At 52.5% G+C, this 25,556-nt stretch overlaps 2 protein-coding genes across 19 annotated transcripts; both read left to right on the top strand.

Annotated features, from left to right (window-relative positions):
* Positions 1-2,604: 2,604 nt before the first annotated feature.
* Positions 2,605-9,031, top strand: CXXC1 (CXXC finger protein 1). 2 transcript variants are annotated; one of them, XM_079784980.1, is made up of 15 exons: positions 2,605-3,419; positions 4,213-4,331; positions 4,431-4,531; positions 4,772-5,007; positions 5,098-5,298; positions 5,701-5,727; positions 5,805-6,050; positions 6,217-6,324; positions 6,430-6,614; positions 6,870-7,077; positions 7,156-7,266; positions 7,408-7,457; positions 7,608-7,704; positions 8,361-8,513; positions 8,595-9,030. In XM_079784980.1, exons 1-15 carry the CDS (start codon positions 3,201-3,203, stop codon positions 8,739-8,741), a joined length of 2,208 nt encoding a protein of 735 aa, XP_079641106.1. In that variant the 5' UTR covers positions 2,605-3,200; the 3' UTR covers positions 8,742-9,030. The 2 variants fall into 2 exon arrangements, with proteins under 2 accessions (XP_079641106.1, XP_079641107.1); XM_079784981.1 differs by lacking the exon at positions 5,701-5,727 and having other exon boundaries at positions 8,595-9,031.
* A 1,344-nt stretch (positions 9,032-10,375) lies between these two features.
* On the top strand, positions 10,376-25,440 carry MBD1 (methyl-CpG binding domain protein 1). Of its 17 annotated transcripts, none has more exons than XM_079784581.1 (17): positions 10,376-10,548; positions 12,549-12,683; positions 16,835-16,949; positions 17,048-17,214; positions 17,301-17,383; positions 17,784-17,824; positions 18,195-18,341; positions 18,435-18,563; positions 18,738-18,812; positions 18,954-19,070; positions 19,154-19,222; positions 19,796-19,963; positions 20,283-20,540; positions 20,721-20,813; positions 21,139-21,270; positions 21,357-21,418; positions 24,522-25,440. In XM_079784581.1, the coding sequence occupies exons 2-17, from the start codon at positions 12,574-12,576 to the stop codon at positions 24,706-24,708; spliced, it is 1,953 nt and encodes a 650-aa protein (XP_079640707.1). In that variant the 5' UTR covers positions 10,376-10,548; positions 12,549-12,573; the 3' UTR covers positions 24,709-25,440. The 17 variants fall into 17 exon arrangements, with proteins under 17 accessions (XP_079640707.1, XP_079640703.1, XP_079640704.1 ...); XM_079784577.1 differs by having other exon boundaries at positions 20,676-20,813; XM_079784578.1 differs by having other exon boundaries at positions 20,625-20,813; positions 24,529-25,440.
* Positions 25,441-25,556: the final 116 nt, after the last annotated feature.

Below are 25,556 nucleotides of genomic sequence, written 5' to 3'. Positions count from 1 at the left end.
GAAAGTCTTGGTGTAGTTAAAAGCCCTGATTGCTGTTGGTACACTGGGAGGAATTGACCTCCGGTCCAATTGGTTGTGAGGGCCTGCTGTGTCTATAACGGAAGAATTGCTGTGCTGGAGACACAGTAGGGCTTTGGTGCTCACTGAGTCTGCCTCTTGAATGTGTCCCTTATGAGAGTGGTTGAAATCTGGTGTCATCCACACCGACAGAAAAGTCACTCTCACTCTCCGACCGATGGCCGAGAGTCCCGTAGGCGTCTGGGTCCCCCGCGTGTCCCCAGAAACTGGAGTTCAGAGTGGTTGGGATTGTTGGTATCACTGGCGGGAGTTGATCTCCAAGCCAGTTGGCTGTGAGGATCAGCAGTGTCTCCGCTGGGAGAGCTTCTGTGATCAGCTTGGATGGGGCGGAGTCTCAGGGTGGTGCAGACAAGCTTTGGTTTCCCGTCTGCTCCGCCCTAAGAGGGGCGGGTTCTCCGTGCCCGAATTAATGTCTGCGCGCCTCTGAGAGAAGGCAGCTTTCGAGCCTCTCCCGCTGCCTAACAGACCAGTTTCTCCCCAGCTGGGGCTGGGTTTCAGGGCAGACCAGAGGTTTTGTTTTACTCCCGAATGAGAAATCCAGTCACTGGGAGGGCTGTGCTCAGCTCGGATGGGGCGGAGTCTCAGAATGGCGCAGACAAACTTGGTTTCCGTCCCGTCGCCCTAAGAGGGTCGGTTTCTCCGTGCCCTAATGGCTGTGCGCCTCTGAGAGAAGGCAGCTTTCGAGCCTCATCCACTGCCAAACAGCCCAGTTTCTCCCCGACCGCAGCTGGATTTCAGTGCAGACCGGAGGTTCTGTTTTTCTCCCAAACGAGAAAGCTAGCCACGCAGCGTCTGCTGCCCGCCCTCTCCGCACGCTGCGAGCAAGCCTGCCGCGTATTCAGCCGCCCGCCCTTTCCGCACCTCCACAGCTCCTGAGGCTCAGCGTCCCCCTCTCCTCTCCTCTCCAGTTGCAGGTTTTCCACTCTGCCAGCTTTCCGGTGGTTCTGGACGGTGTGCGCTCTGTTTTCCAGTTGCTGTTTCAAAACTGTTGTGGTAGGCAACAGTTAGGTGTTTACCTTATGCCGCCATCTTGGTTCTCCCAGGAGGTCACGTTTTCATTCCTGGTCAGGGCACAAGCCTGGGTTTCTGACTTGATTCCCAGTAGGAGGCATGCAGGAAGCAGCCAAATGATTATGTTTCTCATTGATGTTTCTATTCCTCTCCCTTCCTCTCTCTAAAATCAATTAAAATATTTTAAAAAAATAAAGTGAATCTATCCTTTAAAAAGTCAAAACAAACAAAAAATGGGGTAAAAATAATGGCTGTTAAAACTGCAAGCAGCCAAGACCGGTTTGGCTCAGTGGATAGAGCGTCGGCCTGCGACTGAAAGGTCCCGGGTTCGATTCCAGTCAAGGGCATGTACCTTGGTTGCGGGCACATCCCCAGTGGGAGGTGTGCAGGAGGCAGCTGATCAATGTTTCTCTCTCATAGATGTTTCTAACTCTCTATCCCTCTCTCTTCCTCTCTGTAAAAAATAAATAAAATATATTTTTTTTAAAAACTGCAAGCACATTATCGCAAATTTAGGCAGTTGCTCTAAAATACTAATATTGACCATATTGCTCACAATACTCACATACACAGACACCCCAAATAAAATCAGATCTCACTTAAGAAAATATTTTATGAAGCAATAAAATTTATGAATTTTATTAAATTTCAACTCTTGAAAAGACATCTATCATTTTAATATTATGTCATGCAATGAGAAGCATGAAGCACGACTGCATATCACAGTGCAATTGTCTTGAGGAAAAGTACGCCAATGATAGTTTGTGTTATGAGCTAAACTAGCCACTTTTTTTCATGGAACACCATTTTTATCTTAAAGAACAACTATACTAGTAGTTACTATGAATGTGGACACTTAGGTACTCTGGGTGTGCAGGAGGCAGCCAATTGATGTTTCTCTCTCAGCGATATTTCCATCTCTCTATTCCTCTCCCTTCCTCTCTCTCTCTCAAATCAATAAAAACATATTTAAAAGCTGAAAAATTAAAATAACGCTGACATATTGTATCTCATTTAACCTCCATCGTTGCCCAGGCGAGAGCATCGCCAAGGGGATGCCTAGCTCTGACCTGCACAGATTTTCTTTATTGTACGTAATTTAAATGTAAAAAGTTACTTTTATTGGAGAGATGGCTGGACATGTATGAAATGCTTTCACCAAAGTAGACGTCACCAGGAACCAGGAAAAATAATAAATCGACACTGCGGTGGTGGTGGTGATGGGGGGGAGGGGGGCGTGGGTCAGGGGAGGAGGGCCTGGTGAAGCCGGTTGTCAGGGCGGATTTCACACCCGCTTGGGTCCGGCCCCCTCTCCATCGCTGACGGGCACTCTCGTCCTGCAGTCAGTCCTCCTGCGAAGGCCCGGGGGCCGCCCGGCCGGCCTGGCTGAGGAGCCGCCAGGAACGGGCGCGGGACAGAGCGCAGCCGGCTTCCCTCGGAGCCCGCACGCCAGTCATCCGAGCGGCCGCGAAGGGAGCCAGTCCGGGAAAGGCAGCATCACGTGACCGCGCTCAAACGTGGCATCTAAGGAACAAAATAAACTGTGGAACAAAATAGATCCGGAGACACAGAAGCGTCGAACGGACTGGCGGCGGGGGAGGGGGAAGCGATCAATCCAAGACCTTGTGTGCACAGATGCCTAACCCGCGGGCACGGCCCACAGGGGGGTGGCGGCCTGGGGCGGGCGGGCTGGACGGGGTCAATGTCACACTCTCAACAATAAAGGTTTAAAAAGCCAGGCGGAAGGGAGACGTGAAAAGTGACTGAAGAAATGAGGGCGACTTCATCTAGGCAGTTTCGGGAGCGGCCGCTTTCCCTGGGAACTTGTCTGCAGCGCCAGCTCCCGGCGCACGGAACCGACCCCCAAGACAGCCTCGCCCTCGGGGAGCCGCCCGAGGGCCGCTGCCCGCGTAGCCGGCGCGGCCTCCTCACGGAGTCCGGTGCCCAGAGGGTCGCGCCTCCCTCCCGCCTCTACCTTCGAGTCCCAACTAGCGGTCGCCGTACGGACTCCGCCGACGAGATGGCGGCGCCCTCGGGGAAGCGGCGACCCGGCGCGGCCATGCTTCCTGCGAGCCCGCGGCCCCGGCCGCTGTACGGCGCCGGCGGCCAAGATGGCGGCGCCTGGAGCCGGTCGCGGCGGCCGCGGGCCGGGCCGTCGCGGAGCTGACGCGCCGCGCCTGCGCAGTAGGAGTACGGTGCCCGGGAGGCGCGCCAGAAGCGGAAGTAGTTGTGAGCACCTTTGCAACCGCCGCGGGCGCCGAGGAGTTGTCCGGGCAGGTTGGCGGGGGGCCGGCAGGGTCGCGAAGGGGTGCGCCGGGCGTGGAGAGATGGTGAGTGCCGGGTCCCGGGAGGGCGTGGGCGGCGGCGGCTAGTGGGGGTGCTCACGGTGGGGTCCGTGGGCAGACGCGCGGGGGGTCTGTGGTAAACCCTACCCGGAGGCTGGGGGCACAATTGTGGGAGCCTGGGGGGCGCCTTCCCGGGGCCCCGCGGGCAGAGTGGCCGGGCTTGGATGGTCCGACTGTCCTCCGATGCCTGAGCCGCCTGGGAGCTCTGGGTGAACCTCCGTGGGAGTCTGTCGTGGAAGTTTCGCGCGGATCCCTGGTGGCAGTTCCGCGGGGGGCCGCAGGGGGGCTCCCTGGGCAGCGTGACGAGGGGCGCGTTACCGAGACGAGGCTTGCGGGCCGCGAGTTTGACATGCTGCCGAGCGTGCCGTGGCTGCTTGGTATCCAGGGACCTATGGGGCGCCGTGAGGGGCGCGGGGAGGTCTGGGGAGGCGGGAGAGGAAGCCTGTGGATGAACGAGGCGGTGTTTGTGAGAACTCGCGGTGGGGCCCGCGAGGAGCCGCGATGGGGGCAGAATGGGGAGCGGTGGGTGTTTGTCATGAGCCTTTAGGAGTGTGGGTAGAGTGATGGGGTGTCAGTGGGGTGAGTATGGGAGGTCTGGGGAGAGTGAACGGGCTTTATAAGCGGGGTAATGTCAGGGGTGAGTGATGGGGGGCGTCCGTGGGGACAATAATGGAGATATTTATGAGCCGTGATGGGAAGTCTTATGGGCAGAGTGTTGGGGTCTGGGGTGAGCCATGATGGGGGTTCTCTAAGGAGCCATATGTGGGGAATCCCACAGGACGGGGATGGCTCAGACCCAGAGCCTCCAGATGCGGGGGAGGACAGCAAGTCGGAGAATGGGGAGAACGCACCCATCTACTGCATCTGCCGCAAACCAGACATCAATTGCTTCATGATGTGAGCCAGGGAAAGGTGGGCGGGGCTGCACCTGTCAAGGTTGGGTGGGGCGATGGTCCAGCCTCTCACATCTCCACCACTCGCGCCCATCCTCTGCAGCGGGTGTGACAACTGCAATGAGTGGTTCCATGGGGACTGCATCCGGATCACGGAGAAGATGGCCAAAGCCATCCGGGAGTGGTACTGCCTGGAGTGCCGAGGTGAGGGGTGCAATGGACAGGTAGGCAGGTGGGGCTTAGAGGGAGGAGGAGGAGCCCTGGTGGGGGGCTGGGTCATGGAGAGTAGTGATACGTTGCTGTGGGCAGGGTGATTGTTCTGTGGAGGGGACCCCTCTGCCCTGGAGTAGGGGGAGAGAGCAACTGGGTGGGAGGGAAAAGGAGAGGAGAAGAAAGTTCTGAGACCAGCCAAATCCCCCAATGCCAACCCACCCTGGCCCACAGAGAAAGACCCCAAGCTGGAGATCCGCTATCGGCACAAGAAGTCACGGGAACGGGACAGCAATGAGCGAGACGGCAGTGAGCCCCGGGATGAGGGTGGAGGGCGCAAGAGGCCTGCCGCGGATCCAGACCCGCAGCGTCGGGCGGGGTCAGGCACAGGGGTTGGGGCCATGCTTGCTCGGGGCTCTGCTTCGCCCCACAAATCCTCTCCACAGCCCTTGATGGCCACACCCAGCCAGGTGAGTGGCTGTGGTGGCTGGGATAGGTAAGGTGATTCCAGCTCAGGCCCTACTTGGTTCTTGATTTGTGTTCTGCGCCCCTTCCCTCAGCATCACCACCACCAGCAACAGCAGCAGCAGCAGCAGCAGCAGCAGATCAAACGGTCAGCCCGAATGTGTGGCGAGTGTGAGGCCTGCCGGCGCACTGAGGACTGTGGCCACTGTGACTTCTGCCGGGACATGAAGAAGTTTGGGGGCCCCAACAAGATCCGGCAGAAATGCCGGCTGCGTCAGTGCCAGCTGCGGGCCCGGGTGAGCATGGGCAGAGCTGGGCAGGGTCAGGTTAGGGGGCCAGTGTGTTCAGGAAGAGGTGATTGGGGCTAGAATTGGTGCACTAGGTGGGTGGGGCCTAGTTGCATATAAATAGGTGGGAAGGAGCCTGGCCTGTCCAGATGAATGGGGCATGACCGAAGTGCTGGTCTAGCAGGGGAGCCCCACAACCCCAGGTGGGCAGGGTAGGCTAAGTGTTTCTAGGTAGTCAGGCATGTCAGGGCAGGAAGGGCAGGGATGAGCATGTCCTTGCTATCGGGTCGGGGTGCAGGTGTGCTGGGGAGCAAGGTAGCCTAGTTGGTGGGCTGGACACTGGGAGGGACTAGGGAAGAGCCACCCTCCGTCCACCTGGGGCTGAACTGGGCCTTCCTCCTGCCGGCACAGGAATCGTACAAGTACTTCCCTTCCTCGGTGAGTCCAGCCTCCCAGGGCGGGGCGGGGCATGCGGGCAGATTGTTCAGGGCCAGTCCTGAGATTCTGCCCTGCAGCTCTCGCCAGTGACATCGTCCGAGTCCCTGCCAAGGCCTCGCCGGCCCCTGCCCACCCAGCAGCAGCCACAGCCATCACAGAAGCTGGGACGCATCCGTGAGGACGAGGGGGCAGTGGCGTCATCAGTAGTCAAGGAGCCACCTGAGGCTACAGCCACACCTGAGCCACTCTCAGATGAGGACCTACCACTGGACCCTGACCTGTACCAGGATTTATGTGCAGGGGCCTTTGATGACCACGGCCTGGTGAGCAGGCAGAGCATCCCATGGTGGAAGGGTGGAGGTTACAGAAGCAGAGTATCCATAATGAAAGGAGAGGAGGCAGAGGGTATGGAAGGCTGATTTGGGAACTGAGTAGGTGGTGGGGTAATCATGAGTGGCGCAAGGGGGTCAGTGTATGCCTCCCTTGCAGCCCTGGATGAGCGACACAGAGGAGTCCCCGTTCTTGGACCCCGCGCTGCGGAAGAGGGCAGTGAAAGTGAAGCATGTAAAGCGTCGGGAGAAGAAGTCTGAGAAGAAGGTGATGGAGAGGGTGAAAGGCGTGTGCGAAGGCAGCGGGCAGGGGCCAGAAGGGGTGGGATGCGAGGGAGACGGCTGTGGGCTGTCCTGACCCGTGGTCCCGCAGAAGGAGGAGCGATACAAGCGGCATCGGCAGAAGCAGAAGCACAGAGACAAATGGAAACACCCGGAGCGAGCCGACGTCAAGGACCCCGCATCGCTGCCGCAGTGCCTGGGGCCGGGCTGCGTGCGCGCTGCACAGTCCACCTCCAAGTATTGCTCAGATGACTGTGGCATGAAGCTGGCAGCCAAGTGAGTCATTCTTGGAGGGCTCAAGGGAGCGGGGAAGAATAGGATAGGGCTTGATAAGATCCCTCGGTATGTCTGCCAGTTACCTGTCTACCATTCAACCAACCAAGCACCCACCTATCTGTCCGCCCATCCATCCACCATTCGGTCACCTGTTTACTTAGCTCACCATTTAGTCACCATCCATTTTGTCACCTTTGGCTCACCCCACTCACTTGCTGCTTGCCACCTTTCTACCTGCACCCCTGCTCCCTGCAGTCGCATCTACGAGATCCTCCCCCAGCGCATCCAGCAGTGGCAGCAGAGCCCCTGCATTGCCGAAGAGCATGGAAAGAAGCTCCTGGAACGCATTCGCCGTGAGCAGCAGAGTGCCCGCACCCGCCTTCAGGAAATGGAGCGCCGATTCCATGAGCTTGAGGCCATCATTGCGCGTGCCAAGCAGCAGGCTGTGCGAGAGGATGAGGAGGTGAGCAAGCATGGCACGGCAGTGCAGGGCCCAGGACCTGGTCCTGCCTGGCCTCATCATTCCTTCCATTCCATGCAGAGCAATGAGGGTGACAGTGACGATACAGACCTGCAGATCTTCTGCGTCTCCTGCGGGCACCCCATCAACCCACGTGTTGCCTTGCGCCACATGGAGCGCTGCTATGCCAAGGTCAGGGTGTCAGCCTGAAAGGGCAGGCGGTGTGGGAACATCAGTGGGTCCTTGGGGGGACAGATGTGTTGTCTGAGTGCTGTATTGGGAGGGCAGGCAGCACACATCCACAGTTTTTTCCATTTGTGCTCATCCTTCCAGTATGAGAGCCAGACGTCCTTTGGGTCCATGTACCCCACACGCATTGAAGGGTGAGTGTGGGTGCTATGCAGAGTTGGAGCAAGTAGGTTAATGCTGGGGTCAGAAGTAAAAGGTTGGGGCAGGATATCATGATGGGCATGATAGGTGGTTCCCCCTTCCTTCTGTCCTTTTACTATTCTCTCTCTACTCCAAATCCCCAGGGCCACACGACTCTTCTGTGATGTTTACAATCCTCAGAGCAAGACATATTGTAAGCGGCTCCAGGTCTTGTGCCCAGAGCACTCACGGGACCCCAAAGTAAGGTTTTCCCTCAATTCCTCACATTCTGTCAACCCTCCCTTCCTCACTGTCGTACATTCATCCCTTTCCCCCTCTCCTCCTTCCTTTCTACCTGTCCACTTTAATAATTTCCATCATCCTTGATTCATCTGGCTCATCACTTCCTACTCCTCCCCCTTTCCCTGCCTCTTTCTCTACTAGAGGCCCGGTGCATGAAATTAGTGCACTCGGGGTAGGGGTGTGTCCCTCAGCCTGGCCTGCACCCTCTAGCAGTCCGGGGAGCGGGCCTAAGTTGGCAGTCAGACAACCTTAGTGCTGCCATGGAGGCAGGAGAGGCTCCTGCCACCGCTGCTGTGCTCGCCAGCTGTCAGCCCAGCTTCTGGCTAAGTGGCACTCCCCCTGTGGGAGCGCACTGACCACCAGGGGGCAGCTCCTGCATTGAGCATCTGCCACCTGGTGATCAGTGTGCGTCACAGTGACCGGTCATTCCACCTTTCAGTCAATTTGCATATTAGCCTTTTATTATATAGGATTCCTCCCTTTTCCATACCTCTCCACTTTCCTCTGAACTCTCCATTCCTTCCCTCCTCCTTTCTTTCATGACCCCTCCCCATTCTCATCCTCCTTCCTGCCTTACCACACCCCATTCATCCTCATGCCCTGTCTTCCTGCAGGTGCCAGCTGACGAGGTATGTGGGTGCCCCCTTGTACGTGATGTCTTTGAGCTCACAGGTGAATTCTGCCGCCTGCCCAAGCGACAGTGCAACCGCCATTACTGCTGGGAGAAGTTGCGGCGTGCTGAAGTGGACCTGGAGCGTGTGCGCGTGGTAGGTTTGGATGCGGGATGTGGCCAGGGTGAGGCGGGTCTTCCAGAGCTCCGTGTCAGGCTCCTTCTGTTCCTCTGGCAGTGGTACAAGCTGGACGAGCTGTTTGAGCAGGAGCGCAATGTACGCACAGCCATGACAAACCGGGCAGGACTACTGGCCCTGATGCTGCATCAAACCATCCAGCATGACCCACTCACTACCGACCTTCGCTCCAGTGCTGACCGTTGAGCCTCTCTGGCTCAGATGTCCTCACAGCCTTCACCCCAGGCTGGGGAGCTGCCTGGAATCCCCCATTTGTCTTTCTTCCGTGGTCTCTGTTTCTCCTTGTGCCCATCCATCATTTGACCGCCCAGTTGCCCTTACCAGACTCAAACTTTCTTCCTTTCTGTATCCTTCTGTTTCTTCATTCTTTATGCCTGGGTGGAGCAGTGCAATCTGCTCAACCTTGCTTCCTTTCTTCCTGGTTTTGTTAATAAAATTTTGAACCAAATTTTGGTCACCAAACTTTACTCAATTGCATCTGAATTCTCAAATTCCTGAAGTAGATGAGCCAGTACATGTGTAGGCTGTGAGTATACTCAGGTGGCATCCACTAGGTGCAGGTTACCCCCTTGGGCTGTGGGGATATGACCTGCTGAGGGAGAGCCCAATTACCTACAGTCTCAGCCTCTCATTTTGAGACAGTGGGTATACAGTCAGCACTCATTCAGTGTTTGGCTGATTTACCATTGTGTAAGCATTAATATTCTCCAGACCAGCTCTGGCCAGTTACCCCAAAACACCAAGGTTGTGGGTTCCATCCCCAGTCAGAGCACATACAAGAAATCAATGAGCCCTGGTTGGTTGCTCAGTGGTTAGAGCATCAGTCTTCACACCAAAGAAGCTGGAGTTCCATTCCCAGTCAAGGGCACATACCTGGGTTGAAGGTTCCATCCGGAATGTGTGAGGCACCCAATTGATGTGTGTGTCTCTCTCTCCCTTCCTCCTCCTTCCACTCTAAAAATTAATGGAAAAATATCCTCGGGTGAGGATTAACAAAAAAAAAGCCAATGAATGCATAAATAAGTAGAACAACAAATAGATGTTTCTCTGTGTCTCTTAAATCAATATTTTAAAAATCTATTTAAAAATAGACCAGAGGTGTATTCAATGATGGACACAAGCCTCCCTCTTTTCTCACAAACCCCCTTTTTGGGATATGTATGCAGCAGGACCCCACTAACTTTGTGCCAGGAACTTCATCGGCTTTCTCCGGTTGTCCGGTAAGTGCGCCCTTCCCGGGATGGACCAGGTCTCATCAGTTGGTTGCCCGACCCGGCTTGTTTACTTCTGGGGCGGCACCGCCTCCTTCCCCAGTTCCCGCGGAAGGAGCTGGGGCCAAACGCCCTCCTGCAACTGTTCAGCGGGAGAGAGCGGGACGCAATAGTCCGGGGGGAGATTTTGCAGAGCGTAGGCGCGACCTAGGGGAGAGGTGGGAGAGGAGGGCTTGGGCTCACCCCAGCCTGCGCCACCTCTCCCTACTGGTTACGCCTAGAGGAGATCGCCTAGGCAACGGAGAGCGCAGGCCCGACCCCAACCCTCCACGCCCCCTTCGGTTGGACTGGAGAGCGCAGGCGCACTTGAGGTGGGCGGAGTGGGGAGAGCGCGCCGGTTGGCGAAGCGTGAAGCGCTGGAGCTGCGGGTCTCCGGTAGGGAGGCGAGTGCAATTGGATTGCAGCGCGCAAGCGCAGCAGGTCTGGGCCAGGGGCGCGCGCCGCTGCGGGACTCAGCACGCAGGCGCGCAATCCTCCCCACTAAGGGCAAGCGCCGGCCGGGCATTAGTGCGCAGGCGTCTCTCTGGGAGCGGAACGCTGGGGGTGGGCCCCGGATTTCCGGTCTCGGGTGCAACGAACGGCCGCGGCGGCGACAGCTACCGCTGGAGCGGCTGCCGAGGAGGAAGAAGGGGAGCTGGGCAAGGCCGGAGTCCCTGGCGGGAACCCTCGTAATGGGTTCGCGGACCTAGACCTGTGAAAGCTACCGGCCCGGTGCAGAGCTGGTGAGAGTCGCGGGTGGAAGCGGAGAGCGCTCAGGCGGAGTGGGGAGCAGTGAGGCTCGCTGCGTTGACGGAGGAGGCCCGCAGGCCGATGAGTGGGAGGAATGGCGGCTTCGGAGCATTGAGGGGATGGAATAGGGAGGTTTAGGCGGAAGACGGAGAGGACTGGGGCTCGGGACGCTGACAGTGGCGGTGTCGGGATTCTGGACGAGGAGTGAGGGGAGTGAGGGGAGATAGCGGGGCCTCTCGGGTGGAGGAGAGAGAGACGGGTGTTGAGCACCGAGGGGAGTAGCGAGGACCTCTCAGGAAGATGACGGAGAGAACTGGGGGCGTTGGATCTTGAAAGGGAGGGACAGGATAGCTAATGGAGGACGAGGAGAGAGAGGGTGTCAGAACGCTGACAGTTGGAGAGGGCATGGCCCTGGGACAAGAACAGAGGAGCGGGGCGTTTAGAATGCTGCGGGGAGAACCAGGTCTCTGGGGCTGTGGGTGGGATAGAAGATGGAGGGAAGGAGTGAGGGAACTTGAACTACAGAGGAGAGGAGTGGGAGGGCCCAGGGCTGAGACTGGGGAGGATTGTGGCTCAGAACACCGGCAGAGAGGGAACCGGTTCAGGCTGAGAACAGAAGGAATGAGGGGCTGTTCAGGGTAGGGATGTGGAGGACTTTGGGACTCTGGTAGAGAACACAGAGGAAATGGAGGCAGCTCTGAGGGAGCAGGATAAGCGGACATCACACAGGGAAGGAAAGAGAGAAACGGGACTCCTGGGTCAAGAACGGGAGCGAATGGGAATCGGAGCATTGATGGCTAGTGCTGGGAAAGCAGCCTGGGGCGAGATGAATGGGGCCTCTTGAGCTGAGGAGGGCGAGTATGGAGGTGACAAAGGGAGGAATAGGGAGCCAATAGATCAAAGACAGAGAACGGCTCTTGGGCCAAGGACGGGAGAAGTAAGGAGGAAGAGGGAAAGGTTCCTAGGTGGGCAGTGGGGAGAAATGACGGGCTCTCAGGCGAAGGATGGGGAGGAAGGAAGGGGATCAGGGCACTGAAGGTGAGGCATGAGAACCCTTGGGTTGAGGATGGGGCTTCCAGGTCAAGAGGATGACGAATGTCAAGCTCCTGGGCCAGGACAGGGAAGAATTGGTGGGAATGGCGATTTCTCTTCCTTATATCGGCCAGTTGCCTGTGGCAGGTGTCCGAGTAGAGCATATGGGGCGTTATCCAAGGCGTCTCTTGAGATAAACGTCACCGTGCAGGTGTTCGGACGTTAAGTAGTTGCTAGCGAAGAGACTACTCTAAGCAAGCAGGACCGAGGGTAGGCATTATCATCTGACTTTATATTCATATAGTTAGACTGCCGGAGGAATTATGCCACACAAGAATATGCAGTTGCAAATCACACAGCACACTTTATTACTCACAAGGTTCCTGGTGCTGTGGGCTCAGACTTAACGGGGTCCCCGGGGAAGAGTGGCGTCCTCTGCGGGCAGCGGCGGCTCCATCTTTGGGTGGCTGGCCGTCTGGTTGGGTCGAGTCAGCGGGAGGAGGGCGACTGAAATCTTCCGATCGGAGGTTCGGCGTGGGGCAAGGCATTGTGGAGCGTGGAGCAAGAGGATGATCGATGTCTGAAGTCGGGGACCCATTTTTTAAGCCTGTTCTGGCCCACGGCAGTCCAGGTGGCTATCAGTAACATACGTCATCACACAAGTGTTATCAGTAACGTGTCATTCCTATGGGTGGAGTACAGGAGGAATATGGGGTAAGTTTTATCTCTGTCACACACACACAGGGAGGTGGTTACCTAAGTGGTCAAGTCTGACCCTTAATATGTCACTCTAAGAGTTCACCCTAAAATTACAAACTTATAAACTAGAAAATTATCACTGTTACAGCAGGTCCCTGGTTTTGCACAAGTATTAATAGATAACAGTGGTTTCTGTGGCCTGGGGCACAACATGTCACCTCCGACAAGCTCAGTTTCTCCCATTGCCCCCTCCATATTGCAGGCCCCTGCTCCTTCCTGTGGCTCCCATGGCTGAGGAGTGGCTGGACTGCCCAGCCCTGGGCCCCGGCTGGAAGCGTCGTGAGGTTTTTCGAAAGTCAGGTGCCACCTGCGGACGCTCAGACACCTATTACCAGAGGTACTGGTTGGGTTGTGGGCAGAGTCAGGGGTAGGACTTAGCCTGGTTAGGCAGAGTAAAATTGGGGTGTGGTTAAATTTATGGGTGGGGCTAAAATCATGCATATACATTTGATCATTATTTGCAGATTCCATATTTGTAAATTCGCCTACTCACTACACTTTGTTTGTACCCCAAAGTCATTACTCAGCTGTGTTTTCATGGTCATTCGTGGACATGCAAAGAGCAGCAAAAACAATTTAACTAGCCTGGTGGTGCACCTATTCCCAGGTTGAGCAAAGCCTTCTTATTCCAGCACTTGTACTATAAACAAGTCCTTTTCATGATCTACTTAGTGCTGTGTTCTTCAAATTTTTGTGCTATTTGCAATGGCCCTCAAGCATAGTGCTGAAGTGTTATCTAGTGTTCTGCTAGTAAGTGCAAGAAGTCTGTGATGTGCAGTAGGAGAAAATACATCCTATGTAATAAAAGGGTAATATGCAAATCGACGGAACTGCAGAACGACTGGTCGCTATGATGTGCACTGACCACGAGGGGGCAGATGCTCAATGCAGGAGCCGCTGAGCTCCGGTGACTTGGCAGTGGCAGTTCTCAGATGACGCACCCTGGTACCAGAGAGGAGGGAGCCCGATTCCGGGGTGCATCACCCAAGAACCTCCCTCTCACAATCCGGGACCCCTCAGGGGATGTTGGAGAGCCGGTTTTGGGCCGATCCCCACAGGACAGGGCGAGGGACCCCACCTGCCTGAGGGACCCGCTCACTCTGCAGACGCCCTTCAAGCCAAGGTACTGCCCCAGGTGCAGCTGGCAGGAGAGGGACCGTGGGAGGTTGGCTCCAGGGCCTGTCCGGCCCTTCCCGCCCCGCCACGCCCTGCCCCACCGGCCACCTTCTGATTAATTTCCTTTCAATGTGCACAAATCTGCGCACCAGGGCACTAGTGTTAAATAAACTCCATTCAGGTGTGAGTTGCAGTATTGTCAGCTGTGAGTTCATTATCAGTGAATCAAAAGTGTGGTACATCTAGAAAAAGAAGAGGAAATTCTCCAATTTGTACACAAGGCTGCTTCAGAAAGTAGTATCTATAGTACGTGATGAAGCTAAGGAAAAGGTGGAAGACTGGCGAATTGTGTGGATCTATGAGATGCTGACCAATAGAGTGTAGTGGGCAGCATTATGAGGCTGAAAACCCAGAAGTGACAGTCCTGTTGCTCAGGTTTAGGAAAATGTTAAACCTGTTGCCACCAGTGCTGGCTATCTCGAACGTTTCAAAGGTGATATATTGTGAAAAATGTTAAATTTGCATGCAAGGCAGATTAGAAGTCTGCGGAAGATTTTAAAAAATACCTGCCAAGTGTTATGTGGGAAAGCAGCTATATAGAAGAGTAGATTTTCAATGCTGGTGAGACTGGATTGTTTTACAAGGACATTGGCAAAGAAACCTATCTGATGCAGATGGACTTCAAAGCTCCTGGCTTTACATCGTTCAGAGACCACACAGTTAGTTATTTATAAGAAGAATATATTAAATAGGGTATTTTGACACAGAAACACATAAAACAAGGTTACATAGGATTAGTTTACAAAAATATTGTGACCACAGGCTCATAGGAACCAACCTGTAGTTCTACTAGGAACAGTGGTTCTGTATTCACTAATGCAGTGTTCAAGCTGATTTTATAGAACATAACTACCAGAAATAATGAAATTTGACTATAATTCATAAACATACATACTTATAAACAATTTATGCATAAGGATTTAAGATATATTTGTGATATACTCGTTATTAAATTTTCTACTCTCTTCCTGAACTTTGTCTAAGTTGCTGTTTTCCTGTAAGAATAATAAAATTACAAGTATATTTACATTTACTTATATTTAATTTTACATTCACATATTTTTAGCATATAAAACTTCCAACATTTATAAATGTAAGTGCAATTATCAAGAACTGTAAAGGATCAGAGATTTTACCCTAATTAGGTCAAGACAGCAATTGAGTTCAATATCAGTGAATCAAAGTTCAATATCAGTGAATGTCATAGTTTTGTGGGTGCTGTTGGGAGATCTGAGATTCCTGGGTCAGAGATGAAAGAGTTTATTACTCTTAGCAATAGCAGTATCCAGAAGGAGTCCCTGAAAGCCAGTTCCGGCAGGGTGAAATGAAGAAGGCTAACTAGCACTGCACATGCACTGGGTTGTGTTGTAGGTAAGGAACCCTGAGCTTAAGGACTGCAGTCTTTTATAATGTTTAGGACAGTAAGGATATCTGCCCTTTGCTCTAGAAGGAGACCCTTCCTCTTACCTTCCAAGGTTATTTACTGTGCAAACATCCTTGAAAAGACAGTTAATAGCAAAGGACAGTTTGTGCCTTTCTTGCAAAGCATACAGAAATGCAAGAGACCTTTGGAGTATTGTGTCCTAACATCAATTACTTAAACTTTATTTTGTATGTAGTTGCATTTATTTGTATGTATATTTATGTGCACATTTTTATATGTTTGTATATTGACTGATTTTAGAGAGGAAGAGAAAGGGAGAGAGAAACAGATTTGTTGTTCTACTTATTTATGCATTCATTGGTTGCTTCATATATATATATATATATATATATATATATATATGTATGTGTGTGTGTGTGTGTGTATACACACACACACACACACACACACACATACACTAGAGGCCTGAAAATCGTGCACTTAGGGGGTCCCTCAGCCTGGCCTGCACCCTCTCGCAGTCCGGGAGCCCTCGGAGGATGTCTGACTGATGGCTTAAGCTGGCAATCGGACATCCTTAGTGCTGCTGCCACTGCCACTGCGCTCACCAGCCATGAGCCCAGCTCAGGGCTTCTGGCTGAGGGGTGTTCCCCCTGTGGGAGCGCCCTGACCACCAGGGGGCAACTCCTGCATTGAGCGTCTGCCCCCTGGTGGTCAGTGCATGTCATAGCAACTGGTTATTCTGCCATTCAGTCAATTTGCATATTAGCCTTTTATTATATAAGATTATTTTTATTGCTTTCCGAGAATAAGAGAGAGATAGAAACATCAGTGATGAGAATCATTGATTGGCTCCCTCCTATACACCCCACACTGGGGATCGAGCTAGCAACCTGGGCGTGCTCTGACCAGGAATTGAACTGTGATGTACTGGTTCATAGGTCAATGCTCAACCACTGAGCCATGCTGGCCAAGCCATTGGTTGCTTCTTATATGTGCCCTGACTGGAGATTGAACCTGCAACCTTGGCATATCAGGACAATACTCTAACCGAATGAGCTACCTGGCCAGGGCTGTATATGTAGATTTTTAAACATTTGTTCCATAAATTTTTTTTTTTTATATATTATTGATTTTTTTACAGAGAGGAAGGGAGAGGGATAGAGAGTTAGAAACATCGATGAGAGAGAAACACCCATCAGCTGCCTCCTGCACACCCCCTACTGGGGATGTGCCCGTAACCAAGGTACATGCCCTTGACCGGAATCGAACCTGGGACCTTTCAGTCCGCAGGCTGACGCTCTATCCACTGAGCCAAACCGGTCAGGGCCTGTTCCATAAATTTGTTTGTGTATTTAGTATATACTGCTAACACATTTACATTTTACTTAATGTATTTGTGTTTATTTTAACTTACATAGAGTATCTCTAGTGTTATATGTTATACTAGTAAATACATGCACATTCATTTGCATTTATGTTATTAACCCTTTGCACTCGCTTGCTTTTTTCTTGATTCCTTTATTCTACTCGGGATTTAATTTTTTAAATACCCCAGATTTTACAAAGCGCGGCTGTAGAATAAAAAAACTGGAGTTTCTTTTCATACAAACTTATTTATTTGGATTTTTTTATATTTCAAATTATTGATACATTCAAAGAGTATAAAAAGAGCTGCTACCGATGCTAACCATGTCGAGTCACACTCGACATCCGAGTGCAAAAGGTTAATGTTTGTATACCTGCTGGTATTTATACACCTTTAATATTCTTGCTACTGAGGGTTAGTTGGGGTAGGGCCTGGCCAGGCAGATCCAGACTACCTCTGTATTCCACCAGCCCTGCAGGCCTGTCCCCCTCTCAGGGGGAATTGTGTAGGTGGAGGGGCAATGGCTCCACCTGCATACTTACCACTTCTTGCCCACTCCCAGCCCCACAGGAGACAGGATCCGAAGCAAAGTTGAGCTGATCCGATACCTGGGCCCTTCGTGCGACCTCACCCTCTTCGACTTCAAACAAGGCATCCTGTGCTATCCAGCCCCCAAGGTGCTACACAGTGTGGGGTACCCAGATGCCAGGGGGGCTGAGCCACCTAAAACCCACCCACTGACCTACATTCTTCCTGCCTTTGCTCTTACTTCCAGGCCCAAAACTTGGCTCTCCCCGGAAGGAAGCGGAAGAAGCCTTCGAAGCCAGTTAAAGCTCGAAAATGTCAGGTTGGACCCAAGAGGGTTGAGGTTAGAAAGGAGGCCCCAGGGGCTAAAACCAAGGCTGATGCTGACACGGCCCCAGCTTCGCTCCCTGCACCTGGGTGAGTGTTGGCCTAAAGTGAGCCAAGTGGGTGAGGGTTGTGGTTGGGGTGTACTCAGGGCCCCACACTCATGTTTCTTATCCCAGGCACTGTGAGAACTGTGGAATCAGCTTCTCAGGGGATGGTACCGGAAGGCAGCGGCTCAAGACATTGTGCAAGGACTGCAGAGGTGAGTGGGCCCTGTTACTGGAGGAGATAGGAGCTAGAATAGTTCTGGTGTCAATCTAGGACAGGCGTCCTCAAACTATGGCCCGTGGGCCACATGCGGCCCGCCGAGGACATTTATCCGGCCCGCCGGGTGTTTTTGCCGTTTTGGTTTTTTACTTCAAAATAAGATATGTGCCGTGTGCATAGGAATTAGTTCATAGTTTTTTTTAAACTATAGTCTGGCCCTCCAACGGTCTGAGGGACAGTGAACTGGCCCCCTGTTTAAAAAGTTTGAGGACCCCTGGTCTAGGACACCAGTGTCAGGCTGGACATTGAGTGGTGAATGGCTGGGCAGAGGCATTGGATGAGATCAAATATCTAATGCTCCCTTTCCTCATCTCTTCTTATCTTCCTTCCCCCAGCACAGAGAATTGCTTTCAACCGGGAGCAGAGGATGTTTAAGGTAAGCATGACCTACCTCCTCCTCCCAAGTGGGTGGTGGGAGCAAGATGTAATGGGAGCTAGTGGAGGGTCTGAAGGAATGGTGATGGATCCATGTGGTGTCAGTTATTTTGTCGGGAGCTAGCTGCAGTCAGCAGACTGTAATGGGCGTTAATAGGATGTTAGTAGATGAGGTTAATGGGAATGGTAGACATTGTGATGGCCTCAATGATGTTGGCTAATCAGTAATTATCAGATACAGTGATGAAGCACATGGGGGCCTAGCAGACATGGTGATGGGAGCTAATGTAGGATCAGCAGACTCTTGAGGGGCAGTGCTCCTGGAGTCACTCTGCCTAAGTCTGTGACTTTCCCCCACCCATTCCGTGCAGCGTGTGGGCTGTGGAGAGTGTGCAGCCTGTCGGGTAACCGAGGACTGCGGGGCCTGTTCCACCTGCCTTCTGCAGCTGCCCCACGATGTGGCCTCAGGGCTATTCTGCAAGTGTGAGCGGAGACGGTGCCTCAGGATTGTGGAAAAGGTGAGTTGGGCAGGTGGGGCGGGCCCAAGGCTAACCCTAGCCCTGGCCCTCCTAGCCCTAGCCCCGTGCATCATACCTCTGGCCCCCCAACAGAGCCGAGGGTGTGGAGTATGCCGGGGCTGTCAGACCCGAGAGGACTGTGGCCGTTGCCGAGTCTGCCTTCGCCCTCCCCGCCCTGGTCTCAGGCGCCAGTGGAGGTGCATCCAGCGGCGCTGCCTACGAGTGAGTCAGGCTGGAGGGGCCGGTGCTGGTGGGGCCAGGGCTGGGGCAGAGCTCATTCTGCTATTAAACTTGCTACTGCTTCCTCCCAACCTGGCCTTGCCCACCTCATGTCTTCTTTTCTCCTTTCCCCTACTCTCACCTTCCTGGCGCTACCTACCTGCCCCTGTCTGCCAGCATCTTGCCCATCGCCTGCGTCGCCACCATCAGCGATGTCAACGACGCCCTCCCCTAGCTGTGGCTCCCCCTGCTGTGAGTGCCCCATCCCACTCTGCCTGTCTGTCCCACGCATGCTTTCTGCATTCCTTGGGGGCGGGGGGTGGGGAGGGATCGTCCTGTGTCTGCCTGGTGCCACCATGCCTAAACTAATCTACATTTTTGGCTTTCTGCTAGGGTAAGCGTAGCCGCCGCAGGGGAGGCTGTGACTCCAAGATGGCTGCCCGTCGGCGTTCCAGAACCCAGCCACTACCTCCACTTCCCCCACCTCAGCCTCCAGAGTCCCCAGAGCTGGTGAGGCCCTAGAGGGCAGGGGGAAGGCACAACCCTAATCTTACCCAGTACCTAACATGACCCCACCCCATTTGCCTCTGCAGCACCCCAGAGCCCTGGGCCCCTCATCACCTGCTGAGTTCATCTATTACTGTGTAGACGAGGACGAGCTAGTGAGTGGCCCCATCTTACCTGGACAAGTCTAGACTCTCCTAAGGCACTTGGTTAAGCCCAAAGAAGCACATGCTGCAATGGGCCTAATAGGGGAAGAGCAGGGCACAGTAATGGGTACCAGTATGGGATAAGCAGACAATGGGGAGAGACTAATATGGGATCAACAGGTGCAGTGATAGTACCCAATGCCACGTGAAGTAACATTCTGGTGGGGCTAAAAGAGAAAAAGCTGCCACGATGACCAGAGTTCACATAGGGTGAGTAGACGCAGCAGGTGTGGTAGGTGCTAATAGAGGGTCAGCAGAATCCTGCTAGAGGTTGGAAGGTCAAAGACCTTGTCTTGGTAGCTAGTGGGGACTAGCAGATAGAGTGATGGATACTGTGTTGGGGCAGCCACAATGCTAATAGTATTGAGAGGTATTTGGTACAGTGATGGTGCCTGATGCGTGACTAGTGGGAGTCAGGCTAAGACTACTGTGCGTCTAGTTCCCTCCCATGGGGCTAGTGGAGGAGCAACAGGAACAGTACTGTACTAGTCTTAACGACAGTACCCCTTCCTCCCTGTCCCCCAGCAACCTTACACAAACCGCCGGCAGAACCGAAAGTGCGGGGCGTGTGCAGCCTGCCTGCGGCGGATGGACTGTGGCCACTGTGACTTCTGCTTCGACAAGCCCAAGTTCGGGGGCAGTAACCAGAAGCGCCAGAAGTGTCGTTGGCGCCAGTGCCTGCAGTTTGCCATGGTGGGTAAGGCAGGAAGGGTCCCCCAGTGCCTGGGAGTGGTGGGTGGGACAGGCCCGATGGGTCTTGCAGCTTCAGAGGGGAGAGTGGGGCAATGGGTTTGGTCCAGGATTAGTTAGACATCGAGCCAATGTAAATGAGGAATTTGGGTGGCATTGGCACTGGTAACAGGAGACAAGCAGGCTCAGTGATAAGGGGCTCATATGTAAGCAGATTTTCTGCTGGTGCTAGTCGGGGGATCAGCAGGCTTGTTGGTCAGGGCAGGGTAGTGTGGTCAGGTCACTGCATCAGGTGACCATAACACCCCACCTCTTCTCACAGAAGCGCCTGCTGCCAAGTGTCTGGGCAGGGTCTGAGGATGGGGCAGCGTCACCCCCACCTATCCCTCGTCGAAAGAGGCCAGGATCTACTCGACGGCCCCGTGTAGGCCACACCTTGAAGACCCCCTCGGGCACGCCCACAGTCCGAACCAACCAAGCCCAGACTCCAGTGAAGCAGGAAGCAGGCAATGGCTTTGTGCTGCCCCCGCCTGGCACTGACCTGGTGTTCTTACGGGAGGGTGCAAGCAGTCCTGTGCAGGTACCTGGCCCTGCCCCAGCTTCCACAGAACCCCTGTTGCAGGTGAGGGCCCCACCTCAACCTGCCCTTCCCACCCCTGTCCAGCTTTGTTCCGGGAAGCTGGGACCAAGTCTGCTGCAATCCTCCTTCACACAGGGGGCCCAGTGCCCTGGCCTGAGTTGGGTTGTGGTCTTACCCCAGGTGAAGCAAGAGAAGGTGGATGCTCAGGAAGACTGGACACCAGGCAGAGCCATCCTGACTTCTCCCGTATTGCTGCGTGGCTGCCCCAGCAAGGTGGGGCTCAGTGATGGGTGATCTGTGAGCTGAGTGATGGTGAGCGTGATGGTGGTTCTTTGAGCAGAGCAATGGGTATGCTGATTGCAGCCTTTCCACACAATTACTCTGCCTTCCCCAGGCAACTAGCTTTGCCTGCCTTGCTGCCCAGCTAATAGAAAAATGGAAATCGGAGGGGAATGGGAAAAATTCTTAGACAGATGGTTTTCTGTGCTGAAGTGTGATAGAAGGGTTTATGAGCACAGTGACAGGTTGGCTGATAAGAGACTCTTTCCTTAGGCCAACCTTGCTTTTCTGACTGTTGCCTATTTCCCACCTCTCCCAGGCAGTAGACTCGGGCCTGCCACTTGTGAAGCAAGAGCCGCCTGACTCTGAGGAGGAAAAAGAGAAGAGCAAGGATGACTCAGCCTCTGATTCGGCCCCCGAGGAGGAGGCAGGAGGGGCTGGCACGCCAGTGGTCAGTGCTCGGGGACACAGCACCCTGCCCTGACTTAACTTTAACCCAACCAGCCATGTTGACCCATGATGTTAATTCTTCCCCAGATCACGGAGATTTTCAGCCTGGGTGGAACCCGTCTTCGGGACACAGCAGTCTGGTTGCCAAGGTGTGCCCCGTATAGTGAGGGGTGGGGATGGGGTGGGTTCCGGACAGATGTGGGCCTTGAGTTTTGAGCCTTGAGTATTTGGCATGGTGCAGTAGGAGGTAAAGGCCCCTCACTGTGTTGATCATGATCAGTGAGGAGGTATGTGTAGGCCTAGAGATTTCCTGAGGTCCAGGTCAGGGCTCATCTTGGGGGTGTCAGGGGGGGTGGGTGTCAAGGGAGAGGATTTGTTGTCCTGTGATAAGATTAGAAAGAAAAAAGGAAGGAAAGCCTGGTCCCTAAGAAAAAACCAGCAAGAGTCAGACTTTAAATTTGTACTCAGAGAATCATCATTTGGGGTCTTCAATGCCTTTAGAGTCTCCAAGAGATGACCAGGTGGGCTGGATAGTGGTGGATGAGCAGGAGATCTGGGTCGACACACAAGTGTGTGATCTTGGACTAGTCCTGAACCTCCTGTCGGGGGTTAGGCCATGTTTCTTGAGCCTTTCCTGGGCCTGGGCCTGTTGAGGTTATTAACAGTTTCATCTGCTATGCAGAACTGTCCCTGCAGGCCTGGCAACAGGATGAAGGCTAGGTGCCTGTACGGACTGGGATAGTGAGAGGACAGGAAATGCTGCTTTCTGCAGAATGATGACAGGCCCCACATAGAGCCCCAGACATAGACAACGTAAACTATTGACCTCAGCACCTGGATTCTTTTGTTCCTACAAACTAGTTTCTGCAGGCCAGAAGTCCCTCCATCTGCACTTGGGCAATTACAGAGCTACTGATTAAGTCCCTGCTGGATACACTGCAGTGTGGGTGATAACAGCAGTGAATACAGTGACCATGGAAGGCTTGTCTTTCAGGAGTATTCCTGCCTTCAGGGAGCTTATAATCTGACTGGGGAAACAGTTTCCCTGTGCATGAAATCATTACATATAACACAGAAGGGAGTGATGTGCTGTTTGTAATGGAAGATTTTAGAAGAGAGAGAAGGAATAATTAAGGGGAAGAAGAGTAGGAAATGGTTTTGTGATGCTCCATTTTGTACATAGCAAACAACCTTCAACATACAGACCTGCTCCCTCTTCTCTAGGTCCAAGGGCCTTAAAAAACCTGGAACTAGAAAGCAGTAGACTGGAGGCTTCTGCAGACTGTAGGATTCAAGGTGGAATTTACAGACCGGCTTTATGAGAGACAACACTGACCTACTCAGAGGCTGGACCGTAAAGCGATTGCCAGGGCTTGTGTAGGAATCAGTGGGAACTGGAAACACCACCAAACCAGAGGAGCAGGCCTGTTCGGTCCTTTGAGCTTTAGAGGAAGGAAGGAAGAAAGGAAGAGAAAGTAGAAAGTTGGTGCATCTGCTCCAAATGGTGCAAATCCCAGAAGCCTGAACATGACAAGAAGTTTGACTCTTAGGGGTGGAGGAGCTGGGATTGGGGCTGGGGGTAGAATGAGAGCCACCATAAACAAGCTAAACAAGCCATCCTCATAAATATGAAATGGCTTCTGGGTGAGACCTGGCAGTGTCTCTAAACATTTCCTCAGGGAGACAGCAACTGAAAATGTAATGTGAATAAATAAGGAAAGGAACTGTAATCTGGTGAGTTCTTCCTTAGGGACCCAGTTTATTTCTCAGAATGGTCTTTTCAGGAAGACTGATTTTGCCCATTTTTGCAGATGGAAAGACATACTCAGAAATTAAATAACTTGTCCAATGTCAAACAGCTAGTATTGCTAGAGTCTAGAATTAAACCATTAATTAATGTAAAAGCCTTGTTCTTTAAGCCACTAACCTATAAACTGTAATCCTGAGTTCAATAATGTGTAATAATATAGTAACAGCAACTCCAAAAACAAGGTGGATTCATTTTAAGCATTATAACAAATCCTTCACACTGCTGTTTCCAGCAACTCCAAAAACAAGGTGGATTAATTTTCAGCATTATAACAAATTCTTTACACTGCTGTCTCTAGCATGGTCTAGGGCCGTGGTTGGCAAACTCTTTGGCCCCTTAAGTGTGGCTCTTCCACAAAATACCACGGCCTGGGCGAGTCTATTTTGTAGAAGTGGCATTAGAAGAAGTTTAAGTTTAAAAAATTTGGCTCTCAAATTTCAATCGTTGTACTGTTGATATTTGGCTGTGTTGACTAATAAGTTTGCCGACCACTGGCCTAGGGAGTGCCAAGGCTGTGTGCTTGGGTCTCCTTGTTAGAGCACTTGTGCATCCAGAGACTGGGTTCTTTCCAGGTCTCTGGTGTTGCATAAGATTCCTCAAACCCTAAAAGGTATCCTTCCACACTGGCTGCTGTCCATTTTGCGTTTTCCTCCTCCTCTTCAGCCAAAGCAGTCTTCGAAGTAGAGCTGTCAGCGTGGCTCATCTTTCTTACCACTTGTGTCCCCTGCCCCTTGACATTTGTGCTTGGTTTCTGCTCTTAGCCCATCTACAAGGAGTATGAGTTTCTGCTTCAAGTCCTGTCGAAGGGCCAGTCTTGGCTCAGCCTGCCTCACTGTCCAATATTTTGCATAGTGCTAAAAGTGATTAGACATGGGATCATCACTTAGCTAGCTTTACAAGGTCAGGACTGAGTGTGTGCCCCCTTAAATTTTGTAGCTTTTGGGCATCCCTTGCCTTACTCTATTCCAGCCCTGCAGCTTTGGGTGATTCAGATGCAGATTAGCTACTTCCCTACTGTAACTCCCGCTACAGCCCTCTGCCACCCTCTTCTGCCCCTTTCTTTGCCTTGTCCCACCCACTTCAGCCAGCGTCCACTGGATACTTTTCTGCTGTTTGTTTTGCTCCTCCCAGGATCCAACCACCCAACCCTAGTATTCTGGTAATTTTGACAATGATGTCCTATGTGAAATTGATTTGATTGGTATTCTGACTGATGAAATAAGAATCTGGTTATTGTGTGTATCAGGGTACAATTAGAAAAGCAGCACCACTGATATAAAGATTTTATATATATGTATGTATGTATATTTATATATATATGTATATATGTATATATATGTATATTAAGGGGTTTATAGGTATTTGACCATACGTAATTGTGGGAGCTGGTTAAACAGTCTCTTTAAGGCTGTTGTCTTTGCATCTAATGCTGGAGCTTGAAGTCTGCAGGGCAGGCAATCGGGAAGGGAAGATGGATGTAAATGTGGGAGACCGCGGACACATTGGCGCCCACAAGCACAAGCTGGACCCCCCCTGCAGATGGCCTGGAACCCATGTCACTCACCACCTCCAACTTCGATGATGTGGGTGTCCTGCAGAAGAAACTGGTGCCCTTCACCACAGAGTTAAATATGCATCTAGCCTAGGAATTTGAGAAGCTGGAGGAGGATCCTGGGGAGGTGGAGCGGCTACAGACCTGTTCCTCCACACCTAGGAGGCGAGCCAGCAGATAAATGACAGCGTGTGAACTGCAACAGTGCCTGGTGCTCCTGCACCAACTTTCAAAGCATAAAAACAACATGCTGCTGTTTCACTTCTCACCTGCAGTTAGCACATAAAATGTTTCTTGTGGCCCATTCCAACCGGAAGCATATGGGAAGGGAGTTCTGGGAAACCGAGGCTAGTCAAGTTGATGCATCACAAAGCCAGCCTGTCATGAATCCGCTCCAAAGGGTCTCACTACTTACCTGAGGATAACTCCATAAAGCTACATTGCTGTAAATGCAAAGTGGAAAGAAGACCATGGATTTCATGGTGACCCAGCAATATAGAAATTCCGTCAAACCCACCCAGTAGAAATGTGGGTCTCAGCTCTCACTATTGAGAACCTGGCCCATGGTAGGCACTGAACTTAATACTGGGGTACAGGAGTGAAAAAGATAGAGTCCATGCAATTTTATTAAATACATCAATATGTATTGCAAATGGTGAATGGATTTCCAACTTTCATGGAATTTGTAGAATTCAGAAAACTATCAAGAGGATAGCCCTTGTATGAACCTTGTTGGGGCCCAATAGAAATTGGAAATAATATAGTTTTTGTCTCTAAGCTGTTCTATTTTAAAATTATTTTTAAACGATTTTTGTTGTCCCATTTACTGATTCACATATTTAGTGTATCTTCTGGGAATGTCATGTTGGTAACAGCGTTGACTGCCTCTGAGAAAGTGGGATAGTGGGTGGCAAGATAAAGGTCA

This window comes from Cnephaeus nilssonii (genome assembly GCF_951640355.1).
Source record: "Cnephaeus nilssonii genome assembly, chromosome: 11".
Classification (NCBI taxonomy): domain Eukaryota; kingdom Metazoa; phylum Chordata; class Mammalia; order Chiroptera; family Vespertilionidae; genus Cnephaeus; species Cnephaeus nilssonii.
This window is presented reverse-complemented; position numbering and strand designations above follow the sequence as displayed.